Source organism: Cebidichthys violaceus, unplaced genomic scaffold (assembly GCF_023349555.1).
Source record: "Cebidichthys violaceus isolate CVI_PGR_0920_01 unplaced genomic scaffold, fCebVio1.0.p SCAF_38, whole genome shotgun sequence".
Lineage (NCBI taxonomy): Eukaryota > Metazoa > Chordata > Actinopteri > Perciformes > Stichaeidae > Cebidichthys > Cebidichthys violaceus.
In genome coordinates, this window is record NW_027176572.1 from 762,105 (window position 1) to 787,486 (window position 25,382).

Below are 25,382 nucleotides of genomic sequence, written 5' to 3' on the forward strand. Positions count from 1 at the left end.
AATGTTGCCATTTTCTGAAAAAACAAAACTTCATTTTCTTATCTTCACTGCAAATATATAAATGGAATATTTAAAACGAGGACTTTTAGTCAAGTCTTCATCAGGGATTATATTGATACTTCAATGCTATGAAAATTAAAACTATCTCCAGTTAATTAAATCAATCTCCAAGCCTTTTTCCTGGGAAAAAAAGGTTTGATGTTTGTTAAACAAAGCCCCTAAAAATCCTGTAATCTGTGCATCAGAAACTACCTCGTGGGCAGGAGAAGGTTTCCCGTGAGCACCTGTGAGGTTTGATCATGTCCCCTTTGGGGCTCTTTTACATTTCTAGTTTGTTTTGCGAGAATAAAAAAAACAACAACAAAAACGGCGTAGTCAGCATTAGCAGTCACAAGCACCAAGGCAAAGGCAAAAGTTTTGCCTACTTCAACTAACACAGCTCAGCAGTGTTTCCAACTGGACCAAAAAGACAAAGTCCAGCATAGAGAGGCTGAGTGAATGTGGTCCGGACTCTGTGGAGGAGAGTCATGGTTTCAGAGACGCTGTAGAAGGACAGAATACCTGCTCTGTGATCCAGGAACACTCCTACACTTGACTGAGGACCTGAGACAGGAGTTGTGACATTGTTGTGTCGAAATTCATAATGATTTTTGAAACAACCTAATGCCCAAGACTTTTCACTATCTCCAAATCTCTCATTTACAGTGTTATGGTCTTTGTATGCTACTGCTACATAAACTCCACCCTCGCCTTTCTCCACCTCCCAGTAAAAGCGTCCAGTCAGACTCTCTCTACTCAGGACCTGAGCGCTGTTAGTGAATCTGTCTGGGTGATCAGGATAATTCGGTCCTTCAGTGAATGTTACTTTTTTGTTCTCTTCAGATAATGAGAGACGAGTGTTTACTGTGTTTGAATCCAATGTGATTTTGTATGAATATTCTAAGAATTCATTTTCGGTCTTGGGCTCTTGTGACAGTAAAACATTCACTTCAGTCACCATCAGTGAGATGTTTGTCCATTTGTCTCTCAGAACATCCTGTAGTTTATCTCTGACTTCTGACACAGCCTTTTGTACTCCATCAAAGTGCCGCAGACAAAAGGGGTCGATTGGAGGAAAGTATATAGGTCCACTGAGATATGTAGGTGAGGAGAAATTTTGTAGAAACTGGTTGTGATCCTCTGTGTGTGAGAGCTTCTTCAGCTCAGTGTCGTTCCTCTTCAGCTCAGTGATCTCCTGCTCCAGCTTCTCCTGAAGCTCTTTGACTCGACTCACTTCAGTTCTCTGCTGGGATCTGACCTGCTGCTTCACATCAGAGCTTCTTTTCTCCATAAAACGGATCAGCTCGGTGAAGATCTTCTCATTGTCCTCCACTGCTTTATCAGCAGAGACATTGATGTTCTCCACCTCCTGTTGAAGCAGCTTCACGTCTTTCTCTCTGTACTGGATTCTCTGCTGGATGTTTAGTCGACTCACCTCCAGCTCTCTCTGCCTCTCAGTCCTTTCTGCCTCAGCTGAGACTGTGTCGTGGCCTTTATGTTCCTCCACAGAGCAGAGATAACAGATACACTGCTGATCAGTACGACAGAAGATCTTCATCACCTCACCATGATGAGAGCAGATGTTCTCCTGGAGCTTGTTGGAGGGGTCCACCAGCTTGTGTTTTTCAAAGGCAGGAGATTCATAATGAGGCTGAAGGTGTTTCTCACAGTAAGAGACCAGACACACCAGACAGGACCTGAAGGCTTTCAGTTTCCTACCAGTGCAGACATCACAGGACACATCTTCAGGTCCAGCATAGCAGTGATCAGCAGGAGCAGCTTGGAGTTCAGTCTTCTTCAGTTGCTCCACTAAATCTGCTAACATGGTGTTTTTCACCAGGACAGGCCTCGGTCTGAAGGTCTGTCTACACTGAGGACAGCTGTGGATTTCCTTCTCATCCTCTTCATCCCAGTGGGTTTTAATACAGTTCATGCAGTAGCTGTGTCCACAGGGAATAGTCACCGGATCCTTCAGTAGATCCAGACAGATGGCACAGCAAATTGTTTCCTTGTCCATCTGAACTCCTGTCTGCGCCATTGTACCTCCCTTATAGCTATTGTCAGTTTCACTTAATCAAAAGTTGTGCCCAAGTCCGAACATTATTCTGCTCCATTAAACTGCAGCGAATGTAACCGGCCAGCTCTCCGACTTGATCACAATTAGGCTACAACCAAATAAAAACTGCAGCTCAGTGAAGGAGAGGGAACAAAGAAATATTTGGACAAACTAGAGCTCGTTGTTTGAGCACAAAGGAAGGAGGGGTTACTTTGCTTCATTCCAGGGAGATGAGCAGTTTGACATACAGTATACTGGGTGTGTTTTGTCCTCATTGTCCTCTGTATAATTATATTGTGAATTAACATTGTAACATCATGAGAGGTCACTAGGGCCCGTTAGGGTGGGGTGGTGCAAGGGAACTAACAAAAATCAAAAGGTTCTCAGAATAAGGTCACGGATTGTTCTTATTCTACTAGGCAACTCAGAGAAGTCTCTTTATCAAAAATCCAAAAAAACAAACGAAAAGCTTCCAAGCGGAGGTAATGGTTTGTTAAGCAGAACAGTATTAGACAAAAAAACTAAATTTAGAGTGTCCTCGGCTTCTCACCGACAACCGGGTCATTGTCCTATCAAATCCTCTTCACTCAGGTTCGGAACTTTACTTTGAGTAGTTCTCGGTGCTCCTTCACTCCGTGTGCTCTCTTCCCCTCTCCTCCTGCAGCCCTTAAGTCCGGCCTCAATCAGGTGGCTTAAACACCCACACCTGGGTGAGTGGTGAGGCCTTCTGGGAGCTGAAGTTGTTGCCAGGAGTGTGGCGGGAGCTCCAAACAGACCAAAGGGCATCATTAGGTACTGCCAAAGGCCTCCAGGGGTGGCAAAGGCCGTCTTCTCCTTTGACCCTGCAGACAGGGGAACCTGCCAATATCCCTTTGCGAGATCAAGATTGGTTATGAATCGAGCATTGCCCAGGCTTTCAATAAGCTCATTGACACGAGGCATGGGATATGCATCAAACTCAGACACTTCATTCACTTTTCTGAAGTCATTACAGAACCGTACGGTTTTGTCCGGCTTGTCTGCTAGGACGATGGGGCTTGGCCAGGCATTTTGGACTCTCAATTACATTTAGTTCCAACATTTTCCTTACCTCTTCCCCAATCAATCTCTTGCGGGACTCCGGCACCCGATTCGGACACCCGGATTACCCTCCACCAACTCCTTTGCTTGCTGCAGTTGGTGAGGTGAGAGGTCTGGACCAAATTGTACACTGTCTCGGGCCGGTTCTGATGACTCTCTGGGGGGAAGGCAAGTGAACAAGGTCTCTCAATCAAACCATTTCTTTAAGAGGTTAATATGGCAAATCTGCTCATCTTTCCTCCTCCCTGGTTGCCGTACTTTGTAATTGACCTCCCCAACCTTTTCAATTACTTCATAGGGCCCATGCCACATAGCCAAGAACTTATATTCCACCGTGGGGATCAGAACTAGGACTCTGTCTCCTGGTTGGAAGTCTCTGGGTTGAGCTGCTCGGTTATAAGCGGCACTCTGATCTCTCTGGGCTTTTCCCTTGTGCTCCTTCACAATGTGGACCACCGCTGCCACCCTATCTCGCATGGCACCAACGTGTTCGGTCATGGTCCGGTGGGGACAGGGTTTGCTATGTCTAAAAGACCCCGGGGTTTGTGGGAATACAAGAGGTCAAAGGGTGAGAAACCAGTGGAAGACTGAGGAACTTCTCTTACCGCAAACAGAAGGTATGGGAGAAGCTGTTCCCAATTTCTTCCATCTTTGTCGATGGCCTTCCTCAGCATGGCTTTGAGAGTCTAATTAAACCTCTCCACTAACCCATCCGTCTGGGGGTGGTACACCGAGGTTCTCACCCGTTTCACTTGCAACAGAGAACACAACTCCTTGGTGACCCTGGACATAAAGGGGCTCCCTTGGTCCATAAGGATCTCTTTTGGAATCCCTACGCGGTTGCTGAAGAGGAACAGTTCTTTGGCTATTTGTTTAGCATTCACCTTTCTTAAGGGCACAGCTTCCGGGTGGCATAGTCTACTATGACCAAGATGTACTGATGTCCCCGAGTACTCTTTGGTAGGGGACCCACTCTATCTATCCCCACCCTTTCGAACAGAGTTTCTATGATGGGCAAAGGGATAAAGGGGTTCCGGTACTGCTGTTTGGGGGCTGTGATCTGGCAATCTGGGAAACTGCGGCAGTAGTTCTCTACCTGCTTGTGAACTTCTGGCCAAAAGAACCTTTGTAATACTTGTTCCTTGGTTTTCTCTACCCCCAAGTGAGCTCCTAGCAAGTGGGTGTGAGCTAATTGCAGAACTGTGGAGCGATGAGGTTGGAGAACTAACTGTGGAGCGATGAGGTTGGGGAACTAACTGTGGAGCGATGAGGTTGGGGAACTAGGAGTTGCTCCATGACTGTCTCATTAGCTTTCACTACCTGATATAAGAGGCAGAGCCGTAGAGATTACCCCTGCAGCCCCCGCACCGCAGGGGGGGCCTCCCCCCTCAAAAAAAAGTGTGCTCTCTTCCCCTCTCCTCTCCTCCTGCAGCCCTTAAGTCTGGTCTCAATCAGGTGGCTTAAACACCCACACCTAGGTGAGTGGTGAGGCCTTCTGGGAGCTGTAGTTGTTGCCTCGGCAGCCATCTTGTGGTGTGGCTGCTGATCCTTAAAGGGGAAGTAGCACCCATCTACCACCTGGCCCCGGGTGATGCCACAACATGTGCATGACAATGTGTTTTTTTAATGTTCTTTCTACTCACAATGCACAGTTGAGTGTTTGTGTAAATATAAAGTCTTTCAGTTTTTAACAAACTTAGGGTCTGGGCCCCCTTACAGACAGTGCCTAATGCCTTTGCTACTTTAGCTTCTTAGATATAGTTGTGCACGCCTCTATGCACAGGACCAGTTCATGAACCAAACTCCTGAATAGGGTCTGAACTAATTATTTGGAGCGATCAAACATGAACAGCAGGTTTGTTAACTGTAGTGTTGGAGTTTTCTATGCAGAACAAGAAGGTCCCCTTTATGCGACTTACATCACTTACTGTACATCACATGATTGCCGATTGTGTTTTTGCGGCCTGAACAGCAGCTCACATCATCCAGTGTTTTTGGATACTCTGGATTAGGCCTTGGAGAGGGTGGCATCTGGGGACGGCACAGTTCTAATGGGAGACTTGAATGCTTTAATGAGTGATAATGGGACCCAATGCTTGATCATAATGTTCGTAGGTGTATCCGGCTGAGCCGTCCGCCGCCATGTTGAGAGCCGTTGAGAGGCAATCAAAATGCTCCCAATCTTGCATTGTTGAGGAAAAACATCATATAACCATGCTGAAAACAACACAGTTGGTTTTATAACAGATATTTCCTAGAAATAAGTATGACGGCGTCAGGAAACTTGGGCCAAGTACGATAAACACTTCCCGTACGTACATAAAATGTTCTGCCAAGATGTTCGGTTACCTTGACCCAGACGTGGACAAAAACAACATACCATATTTGGAAAGCAGGATGTGCGTTGGTTGTGGTTCAACCGACTGGTTTCATTGGTGGAAAGAGACATAAGTGGGCTGAATTTAGACTATAAGAGTAAGAACGTAAGAACTAATACTTTGGATCTGTTGTATGTTCATTAAAACACTTCCCGCTGGTTGCTACTCCAAGAACTACGTCTCTTCTCTTCATTTCAGCCAAATACTGTGTTACAAGTAAAAAACCTGCATCCAAAATTTTATAAAAGTAAATGTACTCACTATGCTGCCAGAATATTACTATTGATGCAGTAACATGTTAACATTTTGATGTTGTAGGTTGGTGTGGCTGCAGTAGAGATACTGTTGGTTTTATTTACTGTAGAACAATACATTTATATTTTATATGCTGATTATAGTATTAAAAAAATGATTCTGCAAAGTAACTAGTAACTACAGCTGCCAAATAAATGTAGTGGAGTAAAAAGTATATTATTTCTCTTTGAATGCAGTGGAGAAGAAGTATAATGTAGCATGAAATCAAAAAACTAAATTAAATAATTGTACTTGAGTAAATGCACTTTGTTACTTTCCACCACTGAATATACTTAATGTACTGTATAAGGATTAATATGTGTTAATGTGCTAATTCATTTATTTTTATTTGTTAGTTTTAGAGGTTGAAGTTAGAATGAAATGAATAAAGTGGAACAAACAGAACCTGCATGTTTACACATGACGTCTACCATCAGTTTATGATTCAGTGACGAGCTGATCGCTCCAGTTTTCACTTATCAATAACGTAGATATTCCTCATTAGCTTTAAATGTTTTGTTGAAAGCTTAGTGACTTTCAGCTTTCTGCTGTAATTAAGATCCTTTTGATCGACTTCGTTCTACGCTCCAGCTCCTCACTGGAAGATATCTTATCAAACTGTCTGCCAGGAGGTGATAGGGAACAAATTAATTTCAGTGCCAGCTGCAGTGCCGAGCATTTAAAAAGAAGTTCAACACAGATAAATCTCGACATTTAGACTGAAAAGGTTCAATTTTGATGGTCTGAAAACATGCAGAAACTTATACAGTATGTCTTTCCTATAATACTGTTACACTCGTAGCACAAATAGGTTTGCAAATGTCATATTTTCCAACGTTCTTTGAAGATATTCAGCTGTGTCTCTATGACGATCACCAGGGTGTGTGTCACTGTCAGGTATTTAAATGATTCATTTTGTGTGTCTGTTTTGGGATGTTGAGCTGCAAACCAAATAGTCGTTGGGAGCACATTAAAGGCATTTAAACTCATTCTACAGATTGACTCGTTTTAAAGAGTTAAAAATGTATCTATGCACATACCTTTTATGAGAATAAATCATAAACTGGAGCTCAGAGAGAAAACAGTGTCTGCTCCCTGCTGAGTGTGCAGATTTTCTTTGTTTACCTCAGATGACAGTTATAAACCCTCAAAGGGAAACCTGACTCAAACACAGGAAAGTAGCAAAATACAAATTTAACAGTGAAATCCAAATTGTCTCCTACAGTAAAACCAACAGATTTTCTGTCTCATCCCTCCCATTTAAAGTACTGATACAACCAGTTGGGTTGTTAATTTGTTTGTGTGCTGTGCTCGTGTCTAAACACATCATAATGATTAGTTTGTCCACACGTACAACATTCCTATAAGGGGTGTAACTCAAAGCTGCTATTATTATCTGCAGCAGTTACATCACAAAATATCTTTAATCATCCTCCATTTTTGGAAGTTGTGATACCTCTTCTTCTACCATTTATACTTCTACTTTATACACAATATATAAATATATATATATATACATATATATATATATATATATATATATATATATATATAGAGAGAGAGAGAGAGAGAGAGAGAGAGAGAGAGAGAGAGAGAGAGAGAGATATTGATTAGCTGCTATCAAAACATTCAAACAAATTGTTATTTTCTATATATATGTATATATATCTGAACTAGTCAAATAATAAAACATGATTTGCATTTGAACGCTACCTCAAAAACAACAACAACAGAAGTCAGAATTGCATTGGGCCGTACTGCATTATTGTTTTGGGGCGTAACTTTTTTGTCCCATTACAAAGAAGAGGAAGGTATTGATAAAAAAACAGGAAAGTTCTCTTGACCATTTTGCATGCATATCTGTCTTTAATATCAGATTGAGATTGGGTTATTTAAAGGGAGCTGGAGCTCATCAAAACTTGGTTTGGTGTTAATAAATTGACTCTTAACACAGAAAACCAAACGTTGAGATACAATTCTGAGAGGTTGTGATCGCACGTAAATTAACAAGGAGACAACATACTGATTATATTATATGTGAAATTTCAAAGTCGATAGCAATCCTGTATAAATCGATGGTCTTGTATCTGATTTATTGCTCTCTTATACTTCCTCACATGTCACATTGTGTGGATGGGTGGGGGGGTCAACACTTTAAAACAATTATAAATAAAACAATGTTACAAAAACAAGCTGTATGAATTATGAATGTCGCTGGTTACTATAATCACACAAATCCATTGTTAAATAAAATCGCATGTTATGAAATGTAGTGATTTGGTAGATTATAAAATAATGCTCACAATGTTCAGAGCTAAAACAAAGTCACTGCCAGACTGTGTACAAAGGTTGTTTTTTTTCAACACGTCAATATAGTTTGAGTCTACCGTACAAAAAGCTAAAAATAAAAAAGGATTAAAAGGTATGAATTTATCCTATTTAATATAGGATAGTCATATATGAGCATTGTGCTTCTGCCTTCTCCGTCATATTGTCTACTAGGTAGTATTTAGGCTTCACTTGTTGCGTTGTGTGTGACGTCTGAGTAAAAGACTACTCACTTAAAACAATGACGCCTGCAAAGAGCTTTACACACTTACCTCCTGCAGCCACTTGGAGCCGCCAGTGGTCCATGTCTCATAATGCAGCTTTGACATCCTTTAAGATAAAAATAAATAAATGGCATCAACTCTGAAGAGCCACATCTGAACACACAGACGTCTTACACACATATGTCACATATCACATATCAGTATGAACGGATATCAAGAAAATCTGCTTGAAGTTAAAAAAAGAAGAAGAAGATGTTCCATGTAACTGCAGAACTTGCCTGAGAATCGTCATGTTTTTAAGTTTTCTTCAGTATCAAACAATCTGGAGATACTTATCTGTACATTAATGAGTACACTATAAAGAGGAACTTGTAATAGCTGATGCGTCACACTTTTAATGGCGCCAATTTCCCAAAATGTAAACAAATATTGGCAAAAGAAGTTGCAGCCCACAGCTAACTCCAAGGCAACAATATACTTCCTCCTGTTTCTCCTGATGCATTGTGGGAACCGTAGTTGTGAAACTTTCAGCATCATTTTTCACCAAATCCAAGAAAGACAAAAGAGTTTTCAGTTTATCAATATTGTTTGACACTTACCAGTTGTATTTACTTTTACGATTTTACATAAAACATGTGATATGGTTTTTCTTAATAAATAAAATAGTTCAGTAGAATATTTGTTGGTGTTTCCACCGCTGGCATATTTCTTTTATTATCATTACTGCAGTTTTAAACCGCAATACAACCACAACAATCCCATGCAAACAGATACTTAAACTAAATGTCTGTAGAACGTATTTTAATGAACCTGATCAACGTATTATTCCAGTTATATGATATTAGAGACTTTTCAGGACAGTACAGTCAGTCATTTGGGAGACGTGATATGATCTCCAAGTCTGTCGTGAAGGAAAACCACCAGTAAATATATTTAATCAGCAATTTGGTTTCGCCTTTCAAATATTCATGAAATCTAATCAACTTAATCACGGTGTGATCTTTATTTCACGGCGTAATGAAACTCCTCGAGCGTGACCGGGGTGGCTGACTTCACGGCGTCGCTCTCAAAAAAACAAAACAATGAAACAAACGCACCCCTCATCCACACACACACACACACACACACACACACACACACACACACACACACACACACACACACACACACACACACACACACACACACACACACGGGGTGACAAGGTGGGTAAGAAGTAGAGAGTGAAAGTAGACTGGAGGGAAGGAAAGGAAGCCAACAGGGAAAATGGGAAGAGAAGGAAGGGAAGCAAGAAATTAAGTGACTCAATACACTTTACAAAAAGCAACATCCAGTGAATTAACGCAGGAAAGACGTGAACACACAGAACACAAATAAGAAAAGGAGAGAGGAAAGAAAAAAGGAAGGAAGGAGGATAGGAAAGAAGCTGTTGCTCTTGTTTCTAATAAAACTACTGTACATAGTCATAATAACAGGTTGTTGTTCAGCACTGTTATGTGTAATTGTAAAGTTCTGTTCAAAATAACAAAATAAAACAGTGATGCTAGTGGCTCTATGAGGCTCTACAGCGGTGCTATAAGCTAGATGCTAACATCAACATGCTAACATGCTGATGTTTGGCCGGTATAATGTTTAAACAACCCTGTCTCATTGAAATTCTGCTCATTTATTACTATTTACCCCCACAATTAAAGAGTGAAAGAGTTGTAACGTAATTGGAAAGAATTGTGGCACAGCTGACTTTTAACAAACACCCACCTGGACTCAACGATAACCTGATTTGAAGTCAAAGCTTCATGTGTTAAAGCTGCATTCTCTCTAGTGTCCAGCAGGGGGCGACTCCTCTGGTTGTATAGAAGTCTAGTCTAAAATGACTCTACTTCTCTCTTGATTTATTCCCTCAGTAAACATTGTAAACATGAGTTTATGGTCTCAATCTCTAGTTTACAGTCTTCTTCAATACAGCATGATGTTCATTTAGTACATTATGCTCCATTTAGAGTCAAACACACCATAAAGCAGGGGATGATTTAGGGGCGGGGCTACACGCTGATTGACAGGTCTCTCTACCAGAGACGTATACGGCGTCTCTACGTCACGCCTCCTCAGTCCAGATATGGTCACTTCCTGTTCACTGCATGCAAAAAAGCCAAGATGGAGACGACGAAATCGCTGAACTCGAGGCTTCATAACATCAGTCCACAAACCAACGGGTGACGTCACGATGACTACGTCCACTTCTTACATACAGACTATAGCCAAACTCATGAATTCATATTTTAATTCTAACAGAAACACTTGTTTAGAACTTGAAGACACAAAACCAGGCAAAGTAAGTGTGGTCTGAGGAGAAGAAAGTGTTGACGAGACAGACGGAAAAACATAAATATGCTAATTCTGGAATGTGACACAAACGTCCAGATGACTCAAACAATACATCTTCATTTATCCGAACAGTGAGCTAATGTACAGTATAATGTTTGGCCTGAGGAGAGCAGCACAAGTGTCCCATTTGCTGGGATGTTGAGCTCCTTGTTTTGCAGAGCGGTTCCCTCTGCCTGCCCTGTGGATTCTTAGCCACAGGCGGGAATACAGTACACTATCTGTTTTTCATCAGGCGCAGTAATGGCCTCTCTGTTGTGTCTCGCATATCTCACCTGACCATGATTGGATGTCTGCAAACAGCAGGAGGAGATGTTGTTATTCTATCACATGGATGCACACGTCAGAAGAGCTGCCCGTTTATGTTCATAATGTGTGTTTTCACATTATTGTTTCTAGCTCACCTTCGTCCACTCCATCTAATGGAGTCGCACATGTTACTCTTCTCAGGGTGTTGTGTGTTTTTGATTCACTAAGTTCAGAGAAGCCTTGAAGCTCCAGAAACATTAGTCAATTTGAGACATAAAAATTATATATATGTATATATATATGTATACATACATCTTGGTTTTTTTTTTTAAATGTGGATGCTTTAAGGGTATTAAAATGTATGAACCTTCTATTTATTTTATTCTATTTTTTGTGTATATGGAAGCTCTCTCTCTTTCTCTCTTTCTCTCTCTCGCTCTTTCGCGCTCTCTCGCTCTCCATATATAAATCAATATTGATTATTTGTTGGTTATTTTAACAGAAACCACAATATTTTCCTCAACCTAACTTATAATTTCACAATCTTTTAATAAACCTAACCGAGTTGTTTCCTGTGAAGACATAGTTTATTTTGAAAAGACTGTATTCATGTAATGAGCTGATATTGACACGTGTTGCTGTACTTTCATAAGAGAATCATACAAACCGTTGTTTGAGGATATGTTGCCAAAAAACATCACACCTACATTTATTAAAAATTCATGTCACTTTACAAATACAGTGAAATCAAACCCCGAACACTTCTCCAGCAACAGATTAGAATAACAGGAAAGTCAAATCAAGGAGGTGGAGTTCAGTTTGTTCCTCCTGTCGCTCCGCTGCACTCAGGTTTACTCATGACACATGACGAGTCGAGGCAGGTGGAAAGAAACGGTGGATCATCGAACACGCAGAACGCAGCGGTGGAGCTTTAGGAGTCAGTGAAGTGAAATAGTACAAGAGATGTGACTCCCAGAGGCTCAGCGGCACGTCTCCGTCAGCTGGAGGCAAACAAAAGAGGAACAGCATCGACGCTAATCCTCTGGAGAGGGACTCAGTCACCGGAAACCTGCAAACCACGAGGACCAAAACACAGCAAGGACCAGAGAGGGGGGGGGGGGGGGGGGGGGGGGGGGGATGGAATGTGATGATAGCAACAATAAAATGAACAAAACAGAGGGGAAAGATTTGGATCTTAGTTTGGACGTGAGGAGGAAGGTGACTGACGGGGATTAAACAGCTGCTGTTAATTAGAAGTAAAGGTGAAGTGAGGGGAGATTATGCAAAGTTGGCATCGTGATGCAAATTAGTGACGGTGATTGTTTAAATGGGAGCAGAAGGTCTGGTTTTTTATTTTAAATGTATTTTGTAGTTTTGATCTTCTCACCAATAAAAATCTGATTTTGCCTGTTTTTCTTGTGGCTGTAAAGTTGTTAAAATAATCTTATATTAATCAGCTCTTTCTTGAATGCAATAAAACTCTATTATCATTTCATTACATATTCTATATGACTGTCTGTATGATTTTATACACATTTCTGCAAAATTCATCTCGACATATTTGGTGTTTTTGGAAACTTTCGGACCTCAACCAGTTTTTAAAACGTCTGTTGGATTAAACAAACTTTAGCTGCACAGTTTTTCATTTAATCATGGCAGCTTAAAGGCATACAACAATCACAATACATAACTATATTTATTTAACCCACATTTCAGTGCTTTAATGTTTGATAAAAGTCTATAAGTGTGTGAAAGTAGCATAATAAAAACGAAATGTACAGTATTACCTTGGTGAGTTATCATAAGTGTTATGAATGATGGTAAAAACCCGGACTGTGTTCAGTGGTGGAATGTGTGTACGTTTACGTAAAGTATTGCGCTTAAGTTCAAATATTTGAGGTACTTGTACTTAAGTACAAGTCTTTTCTTTACATGCCACTATACTCCACTACATCTCAGACTGAAATATTGTACTTTTTACTGCACTACATTTATCTGACATCTTTAGTTACTTTACAAATTAAGATTTTTGCAGAGATAACATTAGAGAAACGTTTTGTTATAAAATAAACTACCCGACAAACGATTGGTTGATTAATCAGTTGACTGACAGAAAATTAGTTCCAGCTTCACAAATTGGTTTTGCTTCTAACAGTAATTTAAATTAATGTTTTATTTTGTACCATTTGTTGGTCAAAATAGCCACAGATGTCATATTTTTGCATTGAGTACTTTTACTGACATTTTCCTGATACTCACATACTTTTACTTGAGTAACATTTTCAATGCAAGACTTTTACTCGTAACAGAGTCTCTTCACAGTGTGTTATTAGCGCTCTGAATATTTAGATATAACTTCCCCACCCTAAGGCGTGTAAATATTACAATATTTCCATTTTATGCCACGTTGTTACCGTAAAACAGAACTAGAGTAACGGCAGGCAACAAACCCACTTAGTTATGTTGAGGAAAAACATCCAGGTTGGACTTAAAATAAGTATGTATACTAAGTCAAATATATACAGAGAGAAGGTAACAGGAAGGCACCTCACAAACAAGCAAGAACAGCGTTCTTACAGCGAGCAAAATGACTTGACTATCATCATGTAATTCATACACTAAATGTTTAACTGTCATGAGTCTGAACTGAACCCCAGCAGTCCGTCCATTCATTTTTAAAACATGCTCACAAAAAAACACAAATGTGAACCTCAGAGTGGCGCTGCAGGAAAAGTCAAGGGCTTCATCCTCTGAGGACCGTGATTGTAAAGAATTTTATGATAATTCATTGTATGGTTGTTGAGATATTTCAGTCTAGTGGACCAATAAAAGCGGCAAACCTTCCGCTGAGCCAAGCCGCTAAAAACGGAGTGACTTTGCACCAGTGACGCTGAATCCCAGAGCTCTCTCCTCATGATGTCACAGTCTGAACAGCCGCCTGCCTCCTAAAGTCAGCAGCAGTGGGGGGGGGGGGGGGGGGGGGGCAGTCACTGTGGAGGGCTTCCCGCTGCAGAGCTGCACTCTCAATTCTCCCTGAACGGTTTTGCATCAGACAGGAGGGAGAAGAAGAAGAAGCAGAAGCAGAAAGAGGACAAACTACTGGAAAAAAAATTTAACAGAAGAAGGAATCTCCTGAATGGCACCGGTGCATGCTGGGACGTGCAGCCGAAACATGGAGAGGTCAGAGCGAGATATGAAGGGAAAGTCCAAGAGGAAGAGGAGGAGGAGGTGTAAAGGCAAAGGTTAGTACAGCAGGTGTGTTTTGGTGAAGTTTATGTTATTGTCACTGTGATGCTGACTTAATGCATCTTTAAAATTACCCTCTTCATGGTCCATGTCTCTTTTGAGACTTTATGGCATTTTTATAACCCTACTACTAATATTCTTATGTAGAGTTACAGTTTTATTGTGGTATTTGCTGAATTTGGATTTTTTGCAATAAGTGCATTCAGGAAGAGTTGAATGTTATCAAACTAAAGTCTGGTGGAAGTTAAAATCCCTTCAATCTTCTCCTAGTAATATTTATAGCAACATAAGTGTGTTTGACATAATTCTACTTTATGGTGTTTCGGAGGCAGAAATAACCTAATTGTTATCGAGTCAAACCTCCGTCATCAGAACCAAATAATGACAGTTGTGATGTTAGACAAAATCCAGAAGTAACAAATAAAAAACTTAGAGAAGCAAAGCTCTGGGAGGCTGTATATTCTTTAAGCTAAATGCTAACATGCTGTTGTTTACCAGGCATAATGTTAACCATGTTTACCATCTTAGCTTAGCATGTTAGCATGCTAACATTTGCTAATTAGAGCTCAAAGCTGAGACGGAAAGTACAATATTTACCTCTTAGAAGTAGTGGAGTAAAAAGTACAATATATACCTCTGAGAAGTAATGGAGTAAAAAGTACAATATTTACCTCTGAGAAGTAGTGGAGTAAAAAGTACAATATATACCTCTGAGAAGTAATGGAGTAAAAAGTACAATATTTACCTCTGAGAAGTAGTGGAGTAAAAAGTACAATATTTACCTCTGAGAAGTAGTGGAGTAAAAAGTACAATATATACCTCTGAGATGTAATGGAATAGAAGTAGAAAGTAGCATTAAATGGGAATACTCAGGTAATATACAAGTATTTAGAATTCATACTTAAGTAAAGTACTTGAGTATTTAAGTATGGATCAGGAGCAACATTGCCATTAACGACCAGAACTGGGAGGAACTTCAGCACGTTAACAGAAGCAGGAGAACAATTTACAACCAAGAACTGTAAAATAACAGAGTTATGATAATCAACTGACGACTTCATATAAAGACATTAAAGCAACTTTAAGCGTATTAACAGAAAGTTATGCAGAAAGTTGATGCGCATCTTCCCTTTGCTCCCAGAAATGAACTGTACCGCTTCATTTCATCTGCCCAAAATTCACAAACACCGCGTTCAAAAAGACCAACGCAAGTAGATGAGAAGCTCAACTGGTGGAAGAAGAAGAAGTCTTAATGAATCTGAAAACACTCTGTTCACTCTGTGTTTAATGTGTTTAATGTGTGTGCATAAATGAAACGTCTCACCATGAGCTCTGGTAATCATAATTACAGTCGTCTAGGCAACAGGTCAGCATTTTAGGATTAAACTGCCATTGTTCTCCACATGCTAATCCTCAGTAAATGCTGCAGATTACTCCGTGATGGCTTTTGTATTAAGTCCAATGGTTATTCAAAGTGCGCTAAGCCTATTCCACTTTCATTAATGACCCATTGGTCTTTTTTTTCTTTTTTTAGTAAATCAGCGCTGGAGCGAAAAACTGCGTCCTCTTTGAAAAATCATTACTCAAATCCCACTCTTTCAGGACCAGAATGCTTTTAGCTAATGCTTCCGCCGGATCCAACAACGAGCTGTACTTTAACGCCAGCTGCCCCAACAGAAGGTGGCATTCTTTTTCTCAAACGGCAGACGTCTCTTGTGTGACTGTTGCAGTTCGTCTTCGTCCAACATTTGTTCAAGTTCTGCATCAAGTCGTCTACGTTCTTAAAACGCCGTCTTTGTGTGAAAACGTTTTCTAGATCGTGTTAGGGGAAACTTCTGTAAGAGGCAATATTTACATTTGGTAAGAATGTTGTATGTTTGCATGACATGTTATCATATAAGATCTGATATTATTTAAGTTTATACTGGTAGTTTGAATCAAGTTTTATAGGTTTTCATGTTTCTTTCTTACTATCATTCTGTTATAAAAATGAATGAAATTCTGACAAAGTTGAAACAAAACAAAACAAAAATACAAAAAAGTTCATGGTTATGTTTAGCCAACAAAACTTCCTTAACACGGGACACAAACAGAGGCCTCCTGGGTGAAAGTCCTGTGTTTGTGGAACAGTTTAAAACATGTGGTTAACAAACAAAACAAAATAAAAAACGCTTCAAAACTACTTAGTTAGGTTTGTAAAAAACATGACTATGAGAATGAAACAAAACAAAACAAACAAAAATGCAACAAAAGTACTTGGTTGTGTACACAGGACACAAACAGAGGCCTCCTGGGTGAAAGTCTTGTGTTTTTTTACTCATCCACCACCCCAAATTTCTCCCCATGCAGACTTCCGCAGACTAATTTCAAACCTATATGTGACTCGTCAAAAGCAAACGTAATCCACAACAAAATACGTTTCCCTCCAAAAGTAATTCCCAGCAGAGTTTCGTTGCATGGGAACGTCATTTTGAGGAGACAGGGCTGCCGGTGCAGAAACTGTTGATTAGGCAACAAGACTACTTGGTGAGGTTCAGGAAAAGATTGTGGTTTGAGTTAAATTACGCACAATAGAGGATACAATTGATACCACTGTCATGTCTGTTAAGTACAAAGAGTCAGGAGGTGATTAGCCTAATTGTTCAAGCACATAAATACATAAGTTACATTTCATGTATGTGTATATGACGACTCTAATAAAATCTTTTTTTTTTTTAAGCTAGGCTAACCACGTCCTGACCTTCACATAACGAAACAACCCGGGTTGCAAGACTCTGAGCTAAACATCTGAAGTAAAACAGGGTTAAATTTGGTTGAGGTTTCTAATTATTTACATTATCTAACAACATTTCAATATGAACGGTTGAAATGAAGTCATAGCAATGCTGCAGCTCACGAGGAAAACATTCATGCTTTGCAGAGAAAACACTCTTTTAATAGATTAACGAGTGAGCAACATAATTTCAGCTTCTTTGTTACAGAAAACTAAACTTCTCTCTTCGTGTTAGGAATTACTGGGCAAAATCTATTGAGCACATAATGAAATGACTGTTAATAAGGATTTTTGTACAGATGACAGAATGGAGTTATTGCCAGCTTTTCAGTAAAAACAAATCACCATTTGGCTGTAAAATCCCCTTCTGCTGGCTTTTCAGTCTAAATTTAACAAACTGTCATTTGTTGGCTGTAAAATCCAGTCGGAGAAAAACATTTGATTGTCCCGCTTTCAGCGCGGATTATTATTCTCCAACATGGAACAAACAGCTGCTGTCTGTCAGTGGCTGTCTGATGTCGCGTCATGCGTTTGGACATGTCTGTATATTGGATGCTTTTTGGATAAGTGAGCTCCATCGTGCAGTCAAACTTAGTGGGGCATGTCAGTGTGCAATTTCACTGATGGATTCTGCAATCTCCACACTTCTCTGGGGTCTGGCTTCATGAAAACATTAGCAATATGGTTTGTGTGCCCATTTAACTTAATTGCAGTGATGCTCGGCGGGTAAAGTGCGATACTAACTCTGCAAGGGTTAGGGGTCCCATTTCCTCTGCAGCTCAGTGTGAAGGGAACTGCTGCTGCTGCTGCCAGGGTTGGAGTTTTGAGCCCCGCTGGGGATGAATACGCAACAAAAAAAAGTTACATTAAGAGGTGAAATCTGTATTAGATTCAGTTTTCTTCCCTTTATTGTTTGTCCATCTGCATTATGAACTAAACTGGAAAAAAAATCCAAAAGTATAAAAACGGCACTACATCCTAAATCTATTTTGAGTGCTAATGGAGCTGCTACAATGTTAGCAAAGCCTAGCAACATCAATCCGAACTCCAGTCAGAAAACAAGCATTTTAAAAGCTGTTTGCTTGTCGTCTTGTGGACAGACCCAAAGAACATGAATTCAGACTTTTTACAAATGGGCATCATCATGTAGTTATTTAGGCATCCCGTTTATCCCTTTATTTCAATTAAATCAGAGCGAAATAGTTCATTTTGGGCTCATACAGCTTTAGTAAACCAGCTGATATGTGGCTTGCTAGATACAGTGAATACAGCTCAAAGAGAATTTGGGCTCAAACACAATCGAGGCGGACAGTTCATTGAGTTATTGATAAATGAAAGTTATAAGCGCTTACTGATAGATAGATTACAGGTCGCAGAGTTGAAGTAAAGATTCCAGGTTGCAGAGTACAGGACGTACAGCAACAATGAAACTCTGGCAACTGGCTGGTGTAAAGGTGGCCGGTACTGACAAGGCTGATGAGGGGAAAGTGGAAACAGGTGGGCGGGTGAATGAGAGAGAGTCAGGTGACTGAGACCGGTGGAAAAGTCTGAGGCCATCCGGTGGATGGATGTGGGGGAGCAGCAGGTCCAGGAACATCATGGTGGAGCCAGGAGGGAATTATTATTATTATTATTATTAGGATTATTCAGATCCTTTATGTAAAATGATCAATACTGAATTAAAACAATATTTAATTTCAAGAAGATTTCAAGAATTCTTATAAGGATGCAATAAAGTAGAATTTTACCTATGTAGTTGGAGCTATTTTTATACACACTGTTAAGTAATTTAATCAATAACAGTGCGTCATACTTTCTAAACGCATCATGTGTTTTGTATGTAAAATCTTAATCTGTAAAGTAACTCAAATCTAAAGCTGTCATGGGGGGAAAAACTTTCTTTTTAGTTGAGTAGAAATAAAAAGTGGCATGAAATGGAAATACGAGAGTAAGGGGACTTTTTTGCATGTGAAACTTCAATATTATTGTTGAAAACCAGTTTACCCAACTACCGAGACACCACCAAACCCAGGACTGTTTTTTTTACTGGAGCAGTAGGGGATAAAGGGCCTTGCTCAAGAGCACTTAAGTGTATATGTATGTTTGAAGTAGCGGTGATTTTCCACAATCTGCTTAAAAAGCTACTTTTTATAAACAAAACCAAAATACAGAATCATCCAGACGGACATGATTATTTGTTGGATTTTTTTTTATAATGTATTTCCACGGGATGATGTTTTTTTGTAAGTTGCACTGAATTCTATTAAATGGTCCGCTCATCACATTTGTTTCATTCTGAGCAATCACAATGAGAGATCTGAGTATTATAACACACACACACACACACACACACACACACACACACACACACACACACAGTGATATTATGTTATGTTGTGAAAGTCGGTGGATGGATTTTCAAGCGAGCTTTAATAAAATGAGAATGCATTTACTGAAGTTGTCCTCAGCTCAGAGGGTAAATAATGATTTTCAGAGTGAAAACAATGCTGTGTTTGAATGGAGAAAAAATATACAATAATAAATATGGATGTAGACTTTGTTGGTAAAATGTAACTGCACATATACATTACCACTCAAGTTAGGAATCGACGGTTTATATTTATGTTTTTCTTATCTCCTTAAACAATAACCAACAGAGAAAAAACTGTACAATTAAAACACCAAATGTAGTATTCTACATTTGAATTAGTTTTGGCCCCAAAAGAAGAAGAATTAAATGAGTTAAACTTCCCTAAAGGGTTGCTTGACAGAAGAGATGACACGTTGGAACTTGGATGCTGATTTAGTTTTCTAGTCCAGAAACGCTAATTTATTTCAATAAATCATCATTGATCATTAATGAATCACAACTTTGCAACTGAGCTCCAAATAATGAGTTTCTTTCACCAATGACTGGAGATTTCTTCTTTTCTCATTCAACTGCTGCTCAGAGGGATCTTTGTCTCTGTCAGTTGTCAGTCTGGGTGAACCATTGCACAGCATTTCGTTCTCCATGTACAAAACTATAAAATGTCAATTTTTTATAGAGGATTTTACATAGTACATGACTGCCCGATTAAAGTTAGAAAGAAAACAACAACAATGACACATACGATCACAATTAGAGACAAATGAAACCCAATCTTTCAAACTGATGAAGTGGCAGTAAAGCAGCAGGCGAGGGAGTTAGAAACTGAAATGAGGCCATCGTCAGCAATCAACAGCATGCCATAAATTATTGCTGTCATTGTTATTATCTCTCATTGCAATTTCATTGCACATTGCCATATGTTTCAGAGCGTAATTTCATCACTCATTTCCAAATAATGATCATCAGTCTGTTGATTTGAAAGCAGACGTTAAGCTTTAGCTGCTTGAGTGTGATTTGATTGAGTTTCGGCACTGAACTACATGAAGAGTTTAGATATAAAAAGAAAAAGCTTTGTATTCTGTTCTTACTGCGCAGGAAAGACGATGATATATGGATGATTGTTTTGGGGGATTTTCAGCTTTATTTGACAGATGACAGTGTAGAAATATGGGGAGAAAAAGAGAGAGGGGTATGACATGCAACACAGGTCCAAAGGCTGGAATCGGATCCTGGACGTTGCGGTTCAACATTAGTATGAGGACCCCCCCCCCCCCCCCCCCCTTGCAGTTCTGTCCATTGAGAATTTCACAGAAGAAAAATGAAATGCACTTTTATTCAAATCGCAGACATGAGTGGAGCCACCATGCATAGTTTCCCATGTAATAGTAACAAATAAAGAAGTGTTGTTTTCAAGATGAAAATTAGTAAAGTTAAATTCATGATCATACGATAAAGAAATCATATTGGCTATTTGCATTAATGTAGTACAAACAATTTGGCTAATTGTCACTCAGCATTGGACTTTTACTGACTTTCAGACTTTGATCACTAATGATGATGTATAAAAATGAAAGGTTTTAGGAAACACCATCTCATGGATTAAATGCATGTGAGTGAATGGTGTTTACAGTAAAATCCTGACACGCTTTGTAGGTCTTATCAACAGCTGATTAAGCTGTGCATTTCAATGAGATCAACTTCTAATAACATTAAGGCCTAACTTGATGGACGATAAATTGTCCAACGCCTTAACCTCTCGGCCATCACAGCTGTTGATCCTGTCAAACCACTTTTTGGGGTCAGGACGTGTTTTGGTGTGCTCTGTCCCTTCTCCTGAAAGTCAAGTCACCACTTACAAAATTCTGTCAGATTGGCAGCACAGACAACTTGGCTCATTAAATTACAGTTTCACCAACTTGTAGACTTTGAACATTATGAGCTGGATTTAAACGCGGGAAGACCCCAGTGCATATTAAGTCCAACGCCTTTATGTGAAGACGAGCCTCAATATTTGCCTCTGAGACACAGTAAGTTAGAAGTATAAGAACAGGAAAATTCTAGTGCTTCCCTGATACGCTGTGAGCAGGGTTTGAACCTGCGCGGGGAGACCAGCAGTAAGACTTTATCCAGATTCAATGGAAGAGCCAACAGTACCAAACAGTCAGAGTATAAGTTTGATACCCTCTTAAAGACGCTGTGAGTAGGGTTCGAACCTACGGGGAAACTCCCATTGGATTTCGAATCCAACACCTTAACCGCTCGGCCATCACAGCTGTCCAACCTTGTCTAAACCACTTTTTGCGGGCAACGCATTTCTAGCGACACGTTTCGATCGGTGCAATCGGGCAATTGATCCTGAAAGTCAAGTCGCCACTTAGAAAATTCAGTCAGGTTGGAAGCACAGACCAACTTGGCTCATTGCAATAAATTTGACCAACTTGTAGACTTTGAACATTTTGAACAGGATTTAAACATAGATTTCTAGTCCAATGGCATCTGCATGGGAATGACCCGGTCACCTTACATTAGCAGTAAGACTATATCCAGATTCAATGGAAGAGCCAACAGTACCAAACAGTCAGAGTATAAGTTTGTACCCTCTTAAAGACGCTGTGAGTAGGGTTCGAACCTACGCGGGAATCTCCCGTTGGATTTCGAATCCAATGCCTTAACCTCTCGGCCATCACAGCTGATGATCCTTTCAAACCACTTTTAGGGGTCAGGACGCGTTTTGGTGTGATCTGTCCCTTCTCCTGAAAGTCAAGTCACCACTTACAAAATTCTGCCGGGTTTGCAGCACAGACAACTTGGCTCATTGCATTACAGTTTTACCAACTTGTAGACTTTGAACATTATGAGCTGGATTTAAACATGCGCGAGAAGACCCTAGTGAATATTAAGTCCAACGCCTTTATGTGAAGAAGGCCTCAATATTTGCCTCTGAGACACAGTAAGTTAGAAGTATAAGAACAGGAAATTTCTAGAGCTTCCCTGATACGCTGTGAGCAGGGTTGAACCTGCGCGGGGAGACCCCATTGGATTTCAAGTCCAACGCCTTAACCACTCGGCCATCACACAGCTGTCCAAACTCACCTAAACCACTTTTTGCGGGCAACGCATTTCTAGCGGCACGTTTCGATCGGTGCAATCGGGCAATTGATCCTGAAAGTCAAGTCGCCGCTTAGAAAATTCAGTCAGGTTGGAAGCACAGACAACTTGGCTCATTGCAATAAATTTGACCAACTTGTAGACTTTGAACATTTTGAACAGGATTTAAAAAATAGATTTCAAGTCCAATGGCATCTGCATGGGAATGACCCGGTCACCTTCCATTAGCAGTAAGACTTTATCCAGATTCAATGGAAGAGCCAACAGTACCAAACAGTCAGAGTATAAGTTTGTACCCTCTTAAAGACGCTGTGAGTAGGGTTCGAACCTACGCGGGAAACTCCCATTGGATTTCGAATCCAACGCCTTAACCTCTCGGCCATCACAGCTGATGATCCTTTCAAACCACTTTTTGGGGTCAGGACGTGTTTTGGTGTGATCTGTCCCTTCTCCTGAAAGTCAAGTCACCACTTACAAAATTCTGCCAGGTTTGCAGCACAGACAACTTGGCTCATTGCATTACAGTTTTACCAACTTGTAGACTTTGAACATTATGAGCTGGATTTAAACATGCGCGAGAAGACCCTAGTGAATATTAAGTCCAACGCCTTTATGTGAAGAAGGACTCAATATTTGCCTCTGAGACACAGTAAGTTAGAAGTATAAGAACAGGAAAATTCTAGTGCTTCTCTGATACGCTGTGAGCAGGGTTTGAACCTGCGGGGGTGGACCCCATTGGATTTCAAGTCCAACGCCTTAACCACTCGGCCATCACAGCTGTCCAAACTTGTATAAACTACTTTTTGCGGGCAACGCATTTCTAGCGACACGTTTCGATCGGTGCAATCGGGCAATTGATCCTGAAAGTCAAGTCGCCACTTAGAAAATTCAGTCAGGTTGGAAGCACAGACAACTTGGCTCATTGCAATAAATTTGACCAACTTGTAGACTTTGAACATTTTGAACAGGATTTAAACATAGATTTCTAGTCCAATGGCATCTGCATGGGAATGACCCGGTCACCTTACATTAGCAGTAAGACTATATCCAGATTCAATGGAAGAGCCAACAGTACCAAACAGTCAGAGTATAAGTTTGTACCCTCTTAAAGACGCTGTGAGTAGGGTTCGAACCTACGCGGGAATCTCCCATTGGATTTCGAATCCAATGCCTTAACCTCTCGGCCATCACAGCTGATGATCCTTTCAAACCACTTTTTGGGGTCAGGACGCGTTTTGGTGTGATCTGTCCCTTCTCCTGAAAGTCAAGTCACCACTTACAAAATTCTGCCGGGTTTGCAGCACAGACAACTTGGCTCATTGCATTACAGTTTTACCAACTTGTAGACTTTGAACATTATGAGCTGGATTTAAACATGCGCGAGAAGACCCTAGTGAATATTAAGTCCAACGCCTTTATGTGAAGAAGGCCTCAATATTTGCCTCTGAGACACAGTAAGTTAGAAGTATAAGAACAGGAAATTTCTAGAGCTTCCCTGATACGCTGTGAGCAGGGATTGAACCTGCGCGGGGAGACCCCATTGGATTTCAAGTCCGACGCCTTAACCACTCGGCCATCACAGCTGTCCAAACTCACCTAAACCACTTTTTGCAGGCAACGCATTTCTAGCGGCACGTTTCGATCGGTGCAATCGGGCAATTGATCCTGAAAGTCAAGTCGCCACTTAGAAAATTCGGTCAGGTTGGAAGCACAGATAACTTGGCTCATTGCAATAAATTTGACCAACTTTAGACTTTGAACATTTTCAACAGGATTTAAACATAGATTTCAAGTCCAATGGCATCTGCATGGGAATGACCCGGTCACCTTACATTAGCAGTAAGACTATATCCAGATTCAATGGAAGTGCCAACAGAACCAAACAGTCAGAGTATAAGTTTGTACCCTCTTAAAGACGCTGTGAGTAGGGTTCGAACCTACGCGGGAAACTCCCATTGGATTTCAAATCCAACGCCTTAACCTCTCCCCCATCACAGCTGATGATCCTTTCAAACCACTTTTTGGGGTCAGGACGCGTTTTGGTGTGATCTGTCCCTTCTCCTGAAAGTCAAGTCACCACTTACAAAATTCTGACAGGTTTGCAGCACAGACAACTTGGCTCATTGCATTACAGTTTTACCAACTTGTAGACTTTGAACATTATGAGCTGGATTTAAACATGCGCGAGAAGACCCTAGTGAATATTAAGTCCAACGCCTTTATGTGAAGAAGGCCTCAATATTTGCCTCTGAGACACAGTAAGTTAGAAGTATAAGAACAGGAAAATTCTAGTGCTTCCCTGATACACTGTGAGCAGGGTTTGAACCTGCGCGGGGAGACCCCATTGGATTTCAAGCCCAACGCCTTAACCACTCGGCCATCACAGCTGTCCAAACTCACCTAAACCACTTTTTGCGGGCAACGCATTTCTAGCGGCACGTTTCGATCGGTGCAATCGGGCAATTGATCCTGAAAGTCAAGTCGCCGCTTAGAAAATTCAGTCAGGTTGGAAGCACAGACAACTTGGCTCATTGCAATAAATTTGACCAACTTGTAGACTTTGAACATTTTCAACAGGATTTAAAAAATAGATTTCAAGTCCAATGGCATCTGCATGGGAATGACCCGGTCACCTTCCATTAGCAGTAAGACTATATCCAGATTCAATGGAAGAGCCAACAGTACCAAACAGTCAGAGTATAAGTTTGTACCCTCTTAAAGACGCTGTGAGTAGGGTTCGAACCTACGCGGGAAACACCCATTGGATTTCGAATCTAACGCCTTAACCTCTCAGCCATCACAGCTGATGATCCTTTCAAACCACTTTTAGGGGTCAGGACGCGTTTTGGTGTGA

At 40.5% G+C, this 25,382-nt stretch overlaps 2 protein-coding genes and 10 non-coding genes across 12 annotated transcripts in view; 1 reads left to right on the forward strand and 11 right to left on the reverse strand.

Moving 5' to 3' along the window:
• Positions 1 to 430: 430 nt before the first annotated feature.
• LOC137884413 (tripartite motif-containing protein 16-like) lies at positions 431 to 2,077 on the reverse strand. Its single transcript, XM_068726205.1, has one exon. It carries the CDS (start codon positions 2,075 to 2,077, stop codon positions 431 to 433), a length of 1,647 nt encoding a protein of 548 aa, XP_068582306.1.
• Positions 2,078 to 14,202: 12,125 nt separating this feature from the next.
• Positions 14,203 to 25,382, forward strand: part of LOC137884342 (double-stranded RNA-specific editase B2-like) — a 29,476-nt gene continuing 18,296 nt past the window's right edge. The window contains exon 1 of the mRNA XM_068726121.1: positions 14,203 to 14,272. Coding sequence (XP_068582222.1) covers positions 14,203 to 14,272 — 70 coding nt within the window. The remainder of the gene's footprint in view (positions 14,273 to 25,382) is intronic.
• On the reverse strand, positions 21,613 to 21,693 carry trnas-cga (transfer RNA serine (anticodon CGA)). The gene has a single exon. It is a non-coding gene; the product is annotated as a tRNA-Ser (tRNA).
• Positions 22,029 to 22,110, reverse strand: trnas-cga (transfer RNA serine (anticodon CGA)). Its single transcript has one exon. It is a non-coding gene; the product is annotated as a tRNA-Ser (tRNA).
• On the reverse strand, positions 22,418 to 22,500 carry trnas-uga (transfer RNA serine (anticodon UGA)). The gene has a single exon. It is a non-coding gene; the product is annotated as a tRNA-Ser (tRNA).
• Positions 22,836 to 22,917, reverse strand: trnas-cga (transfer RNA serine (anticodon CGA)). The gene has a single exon. It is a non-coding gene; the product is annotated as a tRNA-Ser (tRNA).
• trnas-uga (transfer RNA serine (anticodon UGA)) lies at positions 23,225 to 23,306 on the reverse strand. Its single transcript has one exon. It is a non-coding gene; the product is annotated as a tRNA-Ser (tRNA).
• On the reverse strand, positions 23,641 to 23,722 carry trnas-cga (transfer RNA serine (anticodon CGA)). Its single transcript has one exon. It is a non-coding gene; the product is annotated as a tRNA-Ser (tRNA).
• On the reverse strand, positions 24,030 to 24,111 carry trnas-uga (transfer RNA serine (anticodon UGA)). The gene has a single exon. It is a non-coding gene; the product is annotated as a tRNA-Ser (tRNA).
• trnas-uga (transfer RNA serine (anticodon UGA)) lies at positions 24,445 to 24,526 on the reverse strand. Its single transcript has one exon. It is a non-coding gene; the product is annotated as a tRNA-Ser (tRNA).
• On the reverse strand, positions 24,834 to 24,915 carry trnas-uga (transfer RNA serine (anticodon UGA)). Its single transcript has one exon. It is a non-coding gene; the product is annotated as a tRNA-Ser (tRNA).
• trnas-cga (transfer RNA serine (anticodon CGA)) lies at positions 25,251 to 25,332 on the reverse strand. Its single transcript has one exon. It is a non-coding gene; the product is annotated as a tRNA-Ser (tRNA).

Excerpts from the sequence above, each read along its gene's own strand:
- LOC137884413 (XM_068726205.1), bottom strand. The coding sequence starts at position 2,077 with ATGGCGCAGACAGGAGTTCAGATGGACAAGGAAACAATTTGCTGTGCC.